Raw genomic sequence first — 15,500 nt, forward strand, 5'->3', positions numbered from 1 at the left:
TTTTTTGACTGTTGTAAATTATCTTATTTACCGGATATTATGTTAGCTTGGCATGACATTCTGGGAACAAAACCTGCAATTTTCTGGAACAGAATATTTATAGTTCCCAGCCCTTCTCAGGCATTCAGTTGCTAAATATTGCTTACTCTGTGACAAAACATATTAAGAAAGAGGATTTCTGGGAAGTATAAATACAATAACCAATCTGAACGAGATGCTAGAACTGTGCTTATATTATGGCAATTTTCTAAAAAGGATTGCCAGCTGATTAGCTCAGACTTCTTATTTCTCTCTCGTCTTAAGTAAAGGCTTGTGGATTTTTTAAAAAACATTTTGGTATTATCCTTGAGAATTTGGCCATTTAACTCCTACTATGGTGTACACATTTTTTGTTTTCCGTATTAAAAATAAATGGTGTTTTACTGTTATTGGTAGTGTATAGGCAATGTGACTCTGATGAGGAGCTGTAGTGTGGGTGAGGAATTTCCTTTTTTTTGAGGCAGCTAATGTAGGAATCGCTTTGCAACAAGTATATTGAAAATTCAGTAGTCAATCTGTCTTCTCTTTAGCACCTAGATGGAGCATGCAAAGAGCAGTTACTTTCTGCCCTCCTCTTTCATTTCCACAGTGGAGAGTTCAGTTTTCAGTGGACATGCTCCAGCTATGTGCTAAGCCAGGAGGAAAAAGAGGCCTCCATGCAGACTTCTCTGTCCTGGTCATGGCAGGCTGGGGGGGCAGCACCTCACAGGTAAGAACCCAAAGCAAGCATTCATGGGTTAACGCATTGCCTCTGAAGAATTACCATTTCTTTCTCCTCTCTCACCACCATCTACAGTAGCTTCCATCTTTGTGCACCATAAGTTATCTGATTCTTGCCCACTGTGGCTTTTAACCTTCCTCCGGAGCTCAGTTTTCCTGTTGTTCATTCCTGCTTTATACCTCTTCAACCTGTTCAACCATCTCAGAGGTTCACAACACCTTCCCTCTCATTTGTAAGCTCTGCTGCTTCTCTGCTCCACAATGTTCCACCCTCCCAATTAGCTGGCAGTGAAGTGGGGAAAGCATCCTATTTTTCCCAAACACAGGCGATATTGTAAGATTGGCTTTGATATCTCCAGGCCTTCCTGAAAGTTTTGGTGGCTGGAGGATCCTATGACAAATAAGGAGAGCAGATGCTTTTCTTAGGATCTTAATAATAATGCCATCTTGATATATATCTGCTACTCAGTTCTCAAGATACTTCAAGGAGTTACCTAAGTAGTAGTCCCAGTTAGTTAGGCTTTATTTCAACAAAGTTTTTTCAGTTTTGTATGTGTCCGTCTTGTTCCTTCCTTGTTTTAGGTCAGAAGTACTTTTTTCTCGTGGGATTTTTAGTCTGTTCTGCTCTGTGTAGGATCTGAGGTGGGATGGGATTCAGAAGCGTATGAATTGATGTGGGTAACATCAATCAGGTCTTTTCTGATCTGGGGGAAGAATGTGTGGTTTTTGAAATGTTTGCAATAGTGTGGTGTACTTGCAAGGACTGACATGCACAGCCTTTGAAGTGGAAATTTAGAAGTTGCAGTGTGAAGCTTATTCATCTAGCAATATTCAGAGAACTGTTGATGGGTCGTATTTTCATATAGCGATACTCATTTCAACTGCCCTCTGTATAGACTTCCTCACTCATTAGCCCATTTGGAAAGACAAGGTAATAAAACATGAAACATTTTGCTTTGGTCTTCAGTCCTGTTGGAGTCTATTTTATGGATAGATTGGTTATAGTTTGCATTTACCCGTTGGGCAGATGTACTGCGCACTTTGCTTCACAGCCTCGATCCCCAGTTTCTGAGGCTTGTAGTCGTATGGAAGTGTGCGATGTCTCCCTTCTCTCATGCCCCACTTTCTGATCAAAGATGAGCATGTAGATAAGATGCAGGTGCATACCCATTGACCAGACCAGTAAGTACCACTGTGTGCCCAGCACATGGATTAGACAGAGCTTGTAAAAAATAATCATACTGTAATAAGAATCCCTAAGTTTAGTGCTGTTCAGACGTGTTCTTGTAGAGTTTACAGCTTTTCAAAGAGTTCAGCAGTCATGTAGAAAAAAATTATGAAGGAGCTTCATACAGAGCTCCAATCTTGCATGCTGAGGATTTGTGAACCCAAGAAACAGATTAACAGAGGGGAAGGAGAGTGATTCTTGCAGTGTCTCCATGCTTACTTGACTGGTTTCTGTAATGTAAGATTATTTTAAATTTAATGAATAAATTTATTTCTAGTTACTGTTGATGTGGATAGCTATTGCATTTGTAGTAATGATTTGCTTCTATCAGTGGTCACAAGGCAAGGCTGAATTTAATTTAGGGTTTAACTCACAATTTTTTTATGCTTTAATTTGAACTACTGTTAAAAGTATTCGTGGAAGTATTAGGTCCACTACCCTAACTTTTCATAATTGTCAGTTGGCACTCACCATAACCGTCAAGAAACTCTCAAGAAAATACATTTTCCCTTTAAAGCTATTGACAGTTTTGTGGTACATTTACATGGAAAATACCTATTCTGGCTCAGTGCAGGAAGACTTTAATTAACTAAAAATTAGGGTGACAGATTTCATTGTCTGATTATCTGTTCATTACTATGAAGTAATGCATGGACTATTGCTTGCTAGCTGCATTAATTTATTTTGCGTAATTACTTTTGTCAAAGTTGGTAAAGCAGTATGATGCTGTGTTCATGTACATAATTTCCACCAGATTTGATACAAAAGTGCTATGGGATTAAGAACCTCAAAAGTATTAAGATACATTGCTTTTAAAGGCCTTTTTGTTTTTTCCCCTCCCTTTCCCTCAAGCATTTGACACTTAATTTTATTTTGTTGGGAGCAAGTCCTCCAGTATTGTGTCAGATGTAGCAGTAATTCTTCATGGCTTGCCTTGCAACTTGAAGGGAGTGGATGTTTGAAAATGGGCTGTCCATTTCTTACAAACACTAGGATGACATTCACATTGTCTCATCTCTGTCTAGACACGGATACGTAGCAGAAATAAGGAAGAAACCTGTGTGTAATTTCTAGTGATAAAATGTCATAGGTTCTTCCTGCTGCTTTTCCAGTACAAGTTTGGGAACGCTAACACATATCTTTTGAAATCTGATGTCAGAAAGTCTGTTTTTGCCATTTGACTTCTGTGTCCCATTTTGGTAGGGTGTCTCAAAAAGAAAGAGAATGAGTGAGAAGCAGCTGGCCACACATTTAAAGAGGTAGACTGGATTTAGGACGATCTGAGGCTTTGTTGCATCTTTTGTATGACATACAAGCAAGTCATTTACATTCCCATCCAATCATTTCCTCATTTTTACATGAGAGTATTATCACTTCCCTCCTCTCAGCCTTTGCTGGTCTAGTCTACTGAAATTATAAAATATCTGGGAAACAAATGGTTTCTGAGTTCTGAATATGTACCTACCCGCAGTCCTAATATCAAATGATCATAGTTGAGGCTTAGTGTAATACAAAATATAATCATGGGGAGTAGATGATGTTCCATGCTGAGTGATGCCTAGTATGTGTGTATCGTTTTCCTTCTGTTCTGAAAACCAAGTTTAGAAATGCCTTAAACACTTTATTAAAATAAAAACATAAAAGATGCAGTATTGCTTTGTCTTTGAGTTGAGGTTGTTTCCTCCTCTTGTATTCAGTCAAGTAGGAACCCTGTGCAGATACAATCTGGTGACATGTGGCAAGATTCTGGCAAGGCAAAGACCTAGTTTGGGATCTTCAGGGACTGAAGAAAACTAATCCGCATAAAAAAGAGGTTCATAGTGACCAATACAAACGTTGCTGCTGTGTCTTGCTGTCCTGCCAAGCAGAGTGTATGGTTCAGACTTAATGAAAGGCAGAGGCATCAGCTGAATTTGAAGCATATCTTAAATAATTTTGTATGTGTGTGGTTTTGGTGTGTTTTTTTCATTGGAGCATGGTCTTAATGAACATTGCGTGGAAAAGCTGTAAAGGTGCTTCAAGGTTGTGTTCTGAGGGCTGATGAAATGCCAAGCTCCCATCTGAGGGAGTACAGAGATGTGATTTAGCACAGTAATTACAGATGCAGTGTTCCTGGCTGTACCAATCTCTGGAGAAAGTTACAGCTAAATTTCTGGTCTCACGATCACTTGATACTCAAAAGCACTGTTTGCAAGAGCTCCTAGACCTGTTCTCTGGAATTAAATCCCATCTGGGTAATTCCACTTGATCTTTAAGGAATTTATTTCTTCCCATTTACATTTTTCCTTTCTCACTCATTTTCCTAGACTCTTGTGCATATCTGAATGTTTAAATTGATTACACTGTCACACCTTATCCCATCTTAGATGTGATCATATTTCATCACTAGAACAGGGCTGGTGCTGGAGGCAGCTACTGAGGATTGTGTTGGGGTTAGCCCTCAGTAGCTGTGCAGGTGACCTGATGTGGAAAGGCAGAGGGACCAGTCCTTTGCCTTTGTCTAGGGCTCCCACCCACTTAATGCTAGCTCTGGGTAGCTGAAAGGTATTTAATATGTAGCATTATCTTCTTTCTGAGATGTGCAGAGTTGAAAGGTGCCAATGTGAATGACGATATTTTAGATACCTGCTAGTTTGCCATTTCAAGTTCATCCTGTACAAGAGAGAAATAGTCCTTAAAATTTTATTTTGGATTCAAATGAATGTACCTAAAACGTGCATGTCATATGCTGTTTTTTAAAAATGTTAGGAGTTACACATCTTTGCTATTCAGTTTACAGGGAGTTTGACTGAGTGGTGTTCTAAAGTTGTAAGAGTACTCCAGAAGCGTTAGCAACATGACCTGACTTGTGTGTTGATGAAAGTTGTTTTACTTGTCAGTAATAATCCCAATGGGAATGCAAACTGTGAGACACTATTCCAAGGATCTGAATAATTTAATGTGTTACTGTACTCTGTTGGGTCACAGCCCAAGACAATGGGTTGTCTTGTTTTGTGTTTTCAAGCACTGACATGCCTGTTGAGTATTTATGCAAGCTCAGATCTTTGTTTTTAAACTAAAACATGGAAAATAGACCAAAAGATTACTTAGGTAGCACACTAGTATGGGGGTTTTTTTCAGTACTTCCACAGTCTAGTTTAGTCAGCTGGCAGCAGTTTAAAATTATCCTTGGTGTAGATTTAAATGTTCATGATAAAAAACCAAAGACTTATGAAGGCCAAGTGGTTGGAAATGGTAGGCTCCAAGAGGCAAATTTTAAATAGTAAATGGACAACTCTTTCTGTACTCTGCTTTCAAAGTACTGGGAAAAGTACTTCAAAGGAAGTATCTGTCTGCAACTCAAATGCAGAGCAAGGAATTTTGTTTAGTCATCTCAATTTTCTACAAATTGTAATCAGAAAATTTTGTTTTCTTTTGCCCCACTTCAGAAGAAACTTGGAGGATAATCTAGTGCTGCAGTTTGTGACAGTCTTCTCTTCCAACTTATGTCAATGCCCTTGAGCAACATCAAATACAATCACTTGGATTTGTTCCATAGTGTAAGAAGTTGGGATTGCTGCGATAGCTCTTCCTAATAAGCCACGATGATGTCTGTGTATTGGGAGGAGCAATCATTATGAAACCTCTATTACTGGCTTGTCTCTCCACTGACTTAAAAACTCTTCCTTTTGGCATAGGTCTGCAATTCTAACTGTAAGCAGAAAGATGAAGCATACATAAAGAAAAACTTTAGTTAGGTTGCCTAAATGGATGCCAAAGTAAGTTGTTTCAAAAACCGTCTGTGAAGCATAAGGGCTTTAGGGTGACAATTTCTGACGTTACTCAAAGCCTTTCTGCCCTGGCTTGCTGCTTCAAACTTGTTTCATACTGCCTTTCAGAGGGCTGTCAGGCTGATCACAGGGCTAACCACAAAGCTCCAAGCTCCTGTTGATTGGGTTTACTCTTCCATTTCCCACCTCATAGTTGGGGGAAGAAAAGAAAAAGAACCAAGAGGGAGAAACAGAAGAAGCTGATTTAATGCAGCACCCTTTGTACATTAAGCAATTATAATCTGTTTGGGTTTGGGTTGGTTTTTTTTTATTTTGAAATAGTATGCCACAAAATGTAAGTGCTCCACAATTAATTTTTTTTGGCATGCATTTCATTTGATTGTATTGCATGTCAGCAGTCTGAAGATTAAGAGGTAGGGCCTCAGAATTAATGAAATATATGTAAGTAAATATTTTGAAAAATATTTCCTGTCAGCTCAGTCTGAGGAAAGTGGATATGCAGTGTGTGTCAAAAACTCCCATTTTTTTTTCACTGAGTGACTGCAGAGTGAAACAAAATCATGCATCTATTTAATTATAATCTTCCCTGCATCGTATTTTAGGAAGATACCTGAGTAAAATGTATGATGACCAAGTGGGAGTCCCTCAGATTAGTGGCGTTTGATATTTACAGCTCAGATGAAAGTGTGGATTTAGGTTGCGTGGGAAGCAGGATGGAGACAAAGTACCTGATAGCGTGTGCTGGTCTCTTCTGACAGTCACTCTTCCCTGTCTCTGTTCCCAGTTCCTCCAGAGCCTTGTCCTCAGGCTGTGGTGGGTTGCCAAGGAAGAGGTTGTTCCTCTCCTGGTCTTTCACTATTCTTCAGTCCCTGTAAGCCATTTAACTTGACTGCTTTTTTTATCCTCAAGGAGAGAAAGTCTTTCATATCGATGCAGTAGCTGCCAACTTGAGATCAAACTAATTCTAGCTGTAGTTATTTTTAACAGTACAACATAACAATCCATTATGCTCTGAATAGGTGGGGTTACTGAAAGCTTTATTTCACGTTCTTGTGTACAGCCAAACTGACGGGAAGCAGATGTTCCCTTAGCGTACTCTGAAGTTAGGCCAGATACAGTAAGCGAAACTTCCTTACAGGTACTTGGGTCTGACTTAAAAAGAAAAGCAAATGCAGAAATAAAGGAATTGTCTGTTGTTATTTATTTTTTGCTTTTTTTTTTTTTTAATTGGAGTAATTTCTGTTCCCTTTAGCAAGGCATCCTGTCAAAACTAGTTGAGTTCTTTAGAAGTTGGTTTCCTTTTCCACAATATAAGAAAAACGATGACATACTTCACCGACTGGTAAGTAATCACTTTTTTTTTTCTATTTCCTTTCCTAATCCACAGTTTCTCCCCTCCTCTATACCTCATCCTTTGAGCACCATCTTTAGTCTGTACTGTTGGTTTTGGCTCTAGGGGGTTTTCTTCTTCTTCAGATAATATTAATTCTGGTTTCCAGAGTTACTGTGCCAGGCAAATTGGGCACACAAGAGCAGGAAACCTTATAACCTCCGTTATAATGCTTCAGAACAGTGTTACACATTAAGAGCAGATGACATCTGTCTAGCGGTCTGGCTGTAGGGAGAGGCAAGAACAGTTCTCTGTACTACCTATGTGCTCTCATCTCAGCAGTTCAGAAGCAGGTTGGTCCATCTGCCTCACCAGAAGTTGTATTCTCCTACTCTTGAAGCCCGCAGGAACTTTTAGGGCCCAAATCAGCCTATGTGGGGTAGATTTAAAGGGTGATAGTTCTACTCCAGATAGTTAAAAATAGTTTTATGCTGCCTTTACACCTGTTCTCTGCAGTGCCACTTTCTAGCCAGTTCAGTCTTTAGCCTGGGCTTACCCAAGATCTCCTTTAATTTGCACCCAGCTGCTTCAGGTTCCTAGGGTGGCTTGCAAATGTCACATTAGTCAGACTGTTCCAGAATCTAAAAGTTAGAATATTGATTTATTTTTTTCCACTGTCATTTAGGGATGATGTCTTCAAATGTAGCTTAAAAAAAAAAGTTGAGCAACATGAGAGGCTAGGGGTTTCCATTCCTCAGAGAGTTCTGCCAAGTCCAATTGCTATCTCTTCTCCCTTATCTCAAGAGGACGAAATTTCCTCTGAAACCGCTCCTTAGTGATCTTTGGTTGTCTTTTTTCTTCCTCCTTCTTCCTCTATGAATCAAAGGTGTTATCTTAACAGCTTTTTTTAGCTTTACTTTCTTGAGATGGAGACTCAGCTGAAGAATATGGAAAACATGTTTCTCCTGCAGCATGCTACAGAAGGGTACTGAAATGACACAGGATGTGTTGGAGGAGGGCAGAGTTTCCTCTTGCACACAGTCCTGAAACACATTTTCCGTTAAAAGTAGAATGCAAGTTATCTCAAGTGACATCAATGTATGGAATTAAACTTTTGACTAGCTATCTTACGGTTTCATAAAGAATCTCCATCTGTCAATAACAGAACTAAACAGATTTTGTACTGCGAAATATCATACTTCTGTTTACAGCTTCTATTAGAGGGTTTTCAGAAATATTCTCCTTTCCCTCCTGTAATCTAGCTAGATGCAAAGATGCATGTGTTCAGTGTTTGTTGGGTTTTGTTATGACATTCTTAACTTCAAGTGTTTTGTAATTATAATTTGGTGCAGTATGCAAATGAAAATTTCAGGGGGCTTCTCTGATGGATATATTTGTCTTCAAGAGCTGTGTATTTGTCTTGAAGAGCTATAGCTGTAGGGAAAAAATAACAAATGTTTATCATGGCATCAAATCCACAAGTAAGTAACTCCCTGACATTCGCCTGGAGTTTAGCAAGTGTGAGGTCTTCCCAGTCCCATCCTGTTTCATGTTTGGATCGAGTTCCGTTGGGAAAGGCACAGAATCCTGCAGGAGAGGACTTCAGTGCCTTGGCTGGGGGCTTGAGTCCACTGCATTGACCCTACTGATATTTAAGTGTCCACAGGTGACTTTTTGTTAACTAATTTGTAATCTCTCTCTCTCTCTTCCTATTTTTTGTTAATGACATAAATTATATCATGACATTAAAAAAGTGTTTGGTGTTTTATTAATGATCTAATAGATATAGTACCTCTCTGATTCTTACGCAAATATATGTTGCCATAGTCTGTGGCATGTTTCCAGGTATTGTTACTATCTAGGTCAGATCACAAAGTCAGTGTGATGCATCCTGCAGGTCTGAACTGTTAGGTAGTATGTTAGTTTTTAAAGTGAAGCAGGTTTAATAAAAATTAAGTAGCTACTTGTGATATATCTGAAATATTCTTTGGGAACAGATTGTTGTCAGTAAAGTGTAGAGTATCGGGGTGTTTTTCTTGTTCTGCTAACTTAATTTTAAGAATTTTCATATTCTTTACTAACTCCTGTTTTTTCTCCTGCCCGTTTGTGGTAAGGATGTTGGATTTCGATTTGACACGCTCCGTACCATCCTGCAACAGGAAGTTCTGCTGCAGGAGGATGTGGAACTGATTGAGTTCCTTGACCCCAGTATCCTGTCTGCAGGCCAGTGTAAGCAACAGGAAAATGGACAGCTTCCAACGCTACGCTCCCTAGCAACTCCTAATATTTGGTATTGTATAGAGAATATCTACCACTATATTCACTGAGAAACAAAAAATGTTGTGTGTTGTTCATATAAAATGCAGCAATAAAGTTACCGCTTTTTTTCTCAAGTCTTTGAGTCATTGGTCAGCTAGTCCCCAGATTTGTGGATAAGCATAAGTTGTTTTTTCCCTTGGGCATTGTATTGAAAGAGTGATTTTTTAATCTGAGATAGCTACATGAACATAAATGGATATTTACAAACCCTAATCCATGCTATAAGGAAGAACTAACATGGCTGATTAATTCATGAATTTCAAAAGCTATATAGTGGTGATTTTGATAAATGAGACATGATTGTGTAAATTGAATTGGAAAGTGGTTTTTTTGCTGTGGTCTTCGTGAAGTATGTTAATAGTAGGGGAGGGCAATTAATTTTCACAGATGTAGAATACCAGAAGAACAGACCAAAGAATATTTAAATATGATGCATTCACCCTAGAATACTGAAGGAGCTAGCTGCAGCAGTGTCTGAGCAGCTACCACCTGTACTTGAAAAATAACAAGGATGGTGGCTGTTCTGACAGGTGACTTGCTCAGAAATGGACAGGAATAAGTAGGTAAAAGTATATCATAAAACAGCCTAGTGCTATGTTTTCATGCGTATATTAGGAAAATAAATAGAATTATTCTAAAACCACAGCAGGTTAAAAACCCCAACTGTATAAGATGTAATATGTCATTACTGATGCTCTCTATCAAACAAGAGAACTTTTGAACCAGATTTCTCCAGTGGTTTGACCTCATCCTAGTACTATTTGTTGTTTCTTTAACTGTTCAGATAATAAAGTACACTTAGAAAATTGGTGAATATTGCTCAGATTACAGATGACACCAAGTTTTTAAGTGTTTTGGCAGAATGGAGTTCAAAAGGAGCTTGACCAATTGGAGAAATATCTTGAAATCAATAGAAAAGTCAGTAAAGACAAGTGTCTAATGCTACACTTGGGAAGGAAAATCAAATTAACAAACACAGAGTAGTGAATCACTGGGTAGGCAGTACTATTTCAGAAAAGGATCTGCACATTGGTGCAGGGCATAAATTGAAAGAGTCAGCAAATTGTCAAAAAATCTCGTCCTGGAGTCCATGTTATATGCAGGACACAGGGATTTTATTTTTCTGTGTGTTTCCCTAAGCCTTCTGTTAGACTACAGCATCTGGTTTTGGATGCCGCAGTTGGAGAGGTGTAGGTGGTTTAGAGACAGTCCAGTCCAGAACAGCAAGAATAATGAGTTTAGAAAATGTAGTCTTTTGGAAACTTTAGAGTGTTTTAGGATTGTTTGGCCAAAATGGAGAAAACTGAGGTGGAACAGTGTTATGATGTGTATAAGGTAGTTAATAGAAGGTGGTTATCAGTTGTCATTTATTCTGTTCAGGAAGCTGAAGAATATGAGGAAAAATAATGTCATTAATTTGCCAGTGATTCAGTCAGGACTTGTGGGAAATCTTTTGAACTCTAAAGACACTTCTGAGTTTGAATAGCTATCTGGGTGGTTTGCAGAGTCTCCAGTTTCTTCTTCAGTGTGTCCGTGATGATCTGGCTTTAACCAGAAACTGAAAATGGACAAAGTGAGCTCTTAAATCCCTTCCAGGCGTTCATTGTTGTGATTCATTTTTTGTGTGTGATTTTTTTAATGTACCAGGGAAGTTATAGAGTGTGTGTCTGCTCTGGTTAAAGTTAATTACATATCGTAGAATCAGAGCATAGTTTTGGGTTGGACCTTTAAAGGCCATCTAGTCCAACCCCCCTGCAGTGAGCAGGGACATCTTCAACTAGATCAGGCTGCTCAGAGCCCAGTCCAGCCTGACCTTGAATGTTTCCAGGGTTGGGGCATCTACCACCTCTCTGGGCAACCTGGGCCAGTGTTTCACCACCCTCATTGTCAAAAATTTCTTCCTTCTGTCTAGTAGAAATCTACCCTCTTTTACTTTAAAACCATTACCCCTTGTCCTATCACAGCAGACCCTACTAAAACATCTGTCCCCATCTTTCTTATAAGCCCCCTTTAAGTACTGGGAGGCTGCAATAAGGTCTCCCCGGAGCCTTCTCTTCTCCAGACTCAACAACCCCGACTCTCTCAGCTTGTCCTCACAGGAGAAGTGTTCCACCGCTCTGATCATTTTTGTGGCCTCCTCTGGACCCTCTCCAATAGGTCCATGTCTTTTCTGTGCTGAGGGCTCCATATCTGGGATATTTTAACCCTGGACCCTTTACTGAAACCCATCAGTAGCCTTGAAGAGGCTATATAATACTACATTAATATATAATACTATATATGAAACACAGTGTATTTTCTTGTTGTCATAAAAATGTGTTAAAAATTAGTGGTGTGTTTGTGTCCAAGTTAAATGAGTCAGAATCTGGAAAAAATAAAGCTGGCATTACTTGAGGGTTTTGTTACCAAAAGAAACATGCCCTTCCCTACTGTACTCTTGAACCTGGAAGTACAGATATTGTAGTTCCTACCCACCCTGGCTTACAATGCTGAGTAGTCAGATTTTTTCTTTTTCTATTTTCTTTTCTTTTTTTTTTTCTTTTTTTTTCTTTTTTTTTCTTTTTTTTTTCCTTAAAGTCATATGTGTAAGCGAAACTGACCTTTCAGAGTGGTACATTATTCTTTTAGTTGTGCCATAAAAAAGCTGGAAAAATGTTTCCTTAGGGTATAGTGGCCAAGTAATACGTAGGTACACATCTAAATCTGCCACTAGGATTAGTTTTTGGTGTCTACAGCTCCCTTCAGGACCTACATAAAAGCCCCATAAGAAGATGTCGTAATCTCAAACGTAACCAAAAGCTTCATGATTTTCCCACTTGTTTGACCTCAGGAATTTGTGGTTGATACTTTCTCTGTTTGCAGGGATGTGTCTCTGTTGCTTGCCTTTGTAAGTGCACTGCTTATGCTTCCTTCGTGGTGGAAGGAATCATCGTGGCTGCTGTGGGGACTAGTTCTGCTTGTCTATGCAGTCTTTCGAGTGTGGGGCGCATGGAGGACAGCCAAGCTGCAAATGACCCTGCGAAAATACTGTATCCAGCTGGAAGAAACAGTGGCGAATAGCCGAGCTTTTACTAATCTCGTGAGGAAAGCTCTACGACTCATTCAAGAGACTGAAGTAATTTCCAGAGGATTTACCCTGTGAGTCTGTATTTCACTTTATTTAATACACAGATCCACTCAAGACAGACATCTTCTAAAATTGTCTTGTTACACTGTCTACCATAACGAGTGGAATTACCGAGAAACATAATACATAAAGCTTTTTGTTTACATAAAATAGTATAATTACCATTCATACTAAAAGTATGAGTTCTAACAACTCAGCGTTAAAACCTTGCATCCTGAAGGAGAATTAAGTCTCACAAAACTCGTATGCCTTTAAAATCTCATGCTCTGCTAGCAATAAAACACATGAAAAAATGGGTTTTGAACCCATATAGTTACCAATAGTTAATTAATAGTTAATAGTTAATATAGTTAACCCAATAGTTAACTATTTTGGGGAGTCATTTAGAAGAATGTTTGTTTGCAGGTTTTTTGTGTCTTATATTACCAAATCTATGTAAGTAAACTGACCTGCAAGTAATCATTCGTATTTTAGAAAATAAGATGACATGAAAACCATTCTATTTTTACTTAAGAAATAACAGTCTGAGAAAACAGCAATCAGCAAAGACCATCAAAGGTCATTTCCCACCTCAGAAAAAAGTTTACAGTACTTTTTTTTATTGCATACAATTGTTGAGATATTTAGAATCTTAAATTATTTACTGCTGAGTTTGCCTCTTGTCCACCTAGGGGATGTAAAAGTGTTCCTGATTATTTAGCTCTTATAGCTATTTGGTAATTTTTGCTTATTTGCTATGTGAAAGGACATCAGAACATGTTCAGCGTATGCAATGATCCCAAAGCTAACAGGCCCCCTTCTGTGCACTCTCATTGCCATGTATGCTCTTCCCTTGTAACAACCTATGGTCAGATATGTACCTGTGCCAGTTAGACTTAAGGTTAAAGGAGGTGGGAAATGCCAACAGCTAAAATCCAGTTGACTTCTTTCTAAAAACAATAAAAAATTCCCCTGTGTTCACCAAGAAATTGTTTGTTCATGCCAGACCAACTACTCTGTGCTCAGGCACATGTTTTTACATGCAAGCTTGAAACTGTAGACTTAACATTTTGAATTAATTTTCTCGCTTGAGATACCTTCAATGTGCTTCAATAAAGAAATATTTCATTCTCCCTCTGGAATGCATAAGCATGTCTTCAGTCTGCCTAGCTATGTGTTTTGTTTTGTTTTTTGCTGAAGAAGCACATAGTTAAGCAATAGGCAGTCTTATCTTTGAAAACGGGTTCTTAAAAGAAATTATTGTTAGGGCTTGTCCAAATTACAGATGAGAAAAACATTTGGATTTTTTCCTAAGTTTAAGCAAACGAACTTGTGGTCAATGTCTAAATTGTTGGTGCCTTGTTCTTATACTACATATTTAGATAACAGATTAACAAAAACCAGACTGGTCTTTAAGCTGATGCTTGGTCTAATAGCCTCTTTACTTAAAGCTTTGGCAAGCTTTTCAAAAAACTTTGGAGTATGGATGGAGTGGGAGAAGTCTAATTGTGCCAGCATCCTCATTGGAACAATTGTCCAGTATGAAGAAGTGTGCACTGTACAGGTTTTGGTTTGGTTTAGCCTGGCGGAAGTTCTAAATCCAGAGTGTCCTCTTCTGCACCCACATATGCAAGAGATGCTACTGCACAGGGTACCATGTAATTCTTTGCTTGAGATAGCACTTCGTGTATGATCCAAAAAACTAGCTACCCCTTTTTTTCCCCGAATTTTGCTACAATAAACCTTAGCAGATCAAAGTTTAGTATGCTCTGTAGTGACCTTGTCAAAGTCTTAATGCTTATTCAGAAAGAATCACATAGCGATAGAAATGGTTGCATCCTAAAAGTTAATGAGTATCCTCTTGTGTCATTTTACATCCTTGAAGGAATGGGTTTTCAACCAGATGGCACAGCACCCTGTTCAAAGATACATATGCTGCTGTTCTAATGTACTGCTAACTCAGCATGGTTTGGACTGTGCATTAAAAAGTTGAGAGCCTGTTTAAGATTTGGCTTGTCAGACTAATGGAGAAATAAGTCACTGTTCTTTACAAGTAAAATGGGTTTGGAGCAGTAGGAAAGAGGAAATTCACCCTAAACCTTTTTTTCTTCTTGCTATTTGTGGCTGGTATGCAAAGCTGATAACATTTTGTAAGTCCAGTTAATATACGTAGAAGATAAATGGAACATTAGGAAGTTAGTGATATGGCATGTCTGGCACATAGACATTTATAGCAAGTTACACTAATTTAAGGTTAATGGAATAAAGAAGAATTATTTTATAAAAAACACTGACACAAGCCTTCCCAGAGGGTGAGCAAATTGTTTTGCTGAATACTGGCAGTACACGCTGTGCATGAGTTGTGCTGTATTTGTTCTGTATAGGAGCTGGAGATGCTTATAACGCTGTAGCAGAACATCGATCTCTGTCTTTCCTACAGTAGAAGAATTTTGCTGCTTTTCTATGAGTCTGCTTCTGACAATTCATCCAGGGCTTGACTCTACAAACTGGTGTAAGAGTTTATCCAGAAACACTTAGAGTTGTTACCTTCAAAAGCTAGGGAAATGTTAGAGATTGGCATGTACTACATTACATGCTGTGGTCCCTAGTGAAACACATGGCAAGACTAACATATTTACGTTTGAAATTGAAATTAACAGTTTGGTTGTATTTTATACAGATTTTAAAGTACTTTATGAGTTGTTATATAAACCATTTTAATATCACTTATATAATTTAATATGGTATGCAGTTATTTTAATATGGTATTTTAGCTAGCATATTCAGTGTACTTCTGTTTGGCATGCGTCTCCCTGTGTTAACCATATTTAACGTACTGGTATGTGTCCAGCCTTGCTCACTGGGTGGGCTGCATTGCTTCTCATATTTGGCAGTGGAGGCAATAAGCTATTTCCCCTCCCCATCAAAGTGCAGCATGGTCCAGCTAAGCACATGTAGTAGGACTGACATTTTTCTAGCAGGGTCAGG

General features: G+C 38.6%; 1 protein-coding gene across 1 annotated transcript in view; it reads left to right on the plus strand.

Moving 5' to 3' along the window:
- The window catches only part of VEZT (vezatin, adherens junctions transmembrane protein), a gene marked incomplete at both ends in the record, with an annotated part of 57,263 nt that overhangs the window by 16,216 nt on the left and 25,547 nt on the right, over positions 1 to 15,500 (plus strand). Inside the window, 3 exon segments of the mRNA XM_082008292.1 lie at positions 7,010 to 7,099; positions 9,202 to 9,377; positions 12,269 to 12,544. Of these exon segments, the coding sequence (XP_081864418.1) occupies positions 7,010 to 7,099; positions 9,202 to 9,377; positions 12,269 to 12,544 (542 nt within the window).

The sequence above is a fragment of the Phaethon aethereus genome, assembly GCF_964289735.1.
Source record: "Phaethon aethereus genome assembly, chromosome: 1".
NCBI lineage: Eukaryota > Metazoa > Chordata > Aves > Phaethontiformes > Phaethontidae > Phaethon > Phaethon aethereus.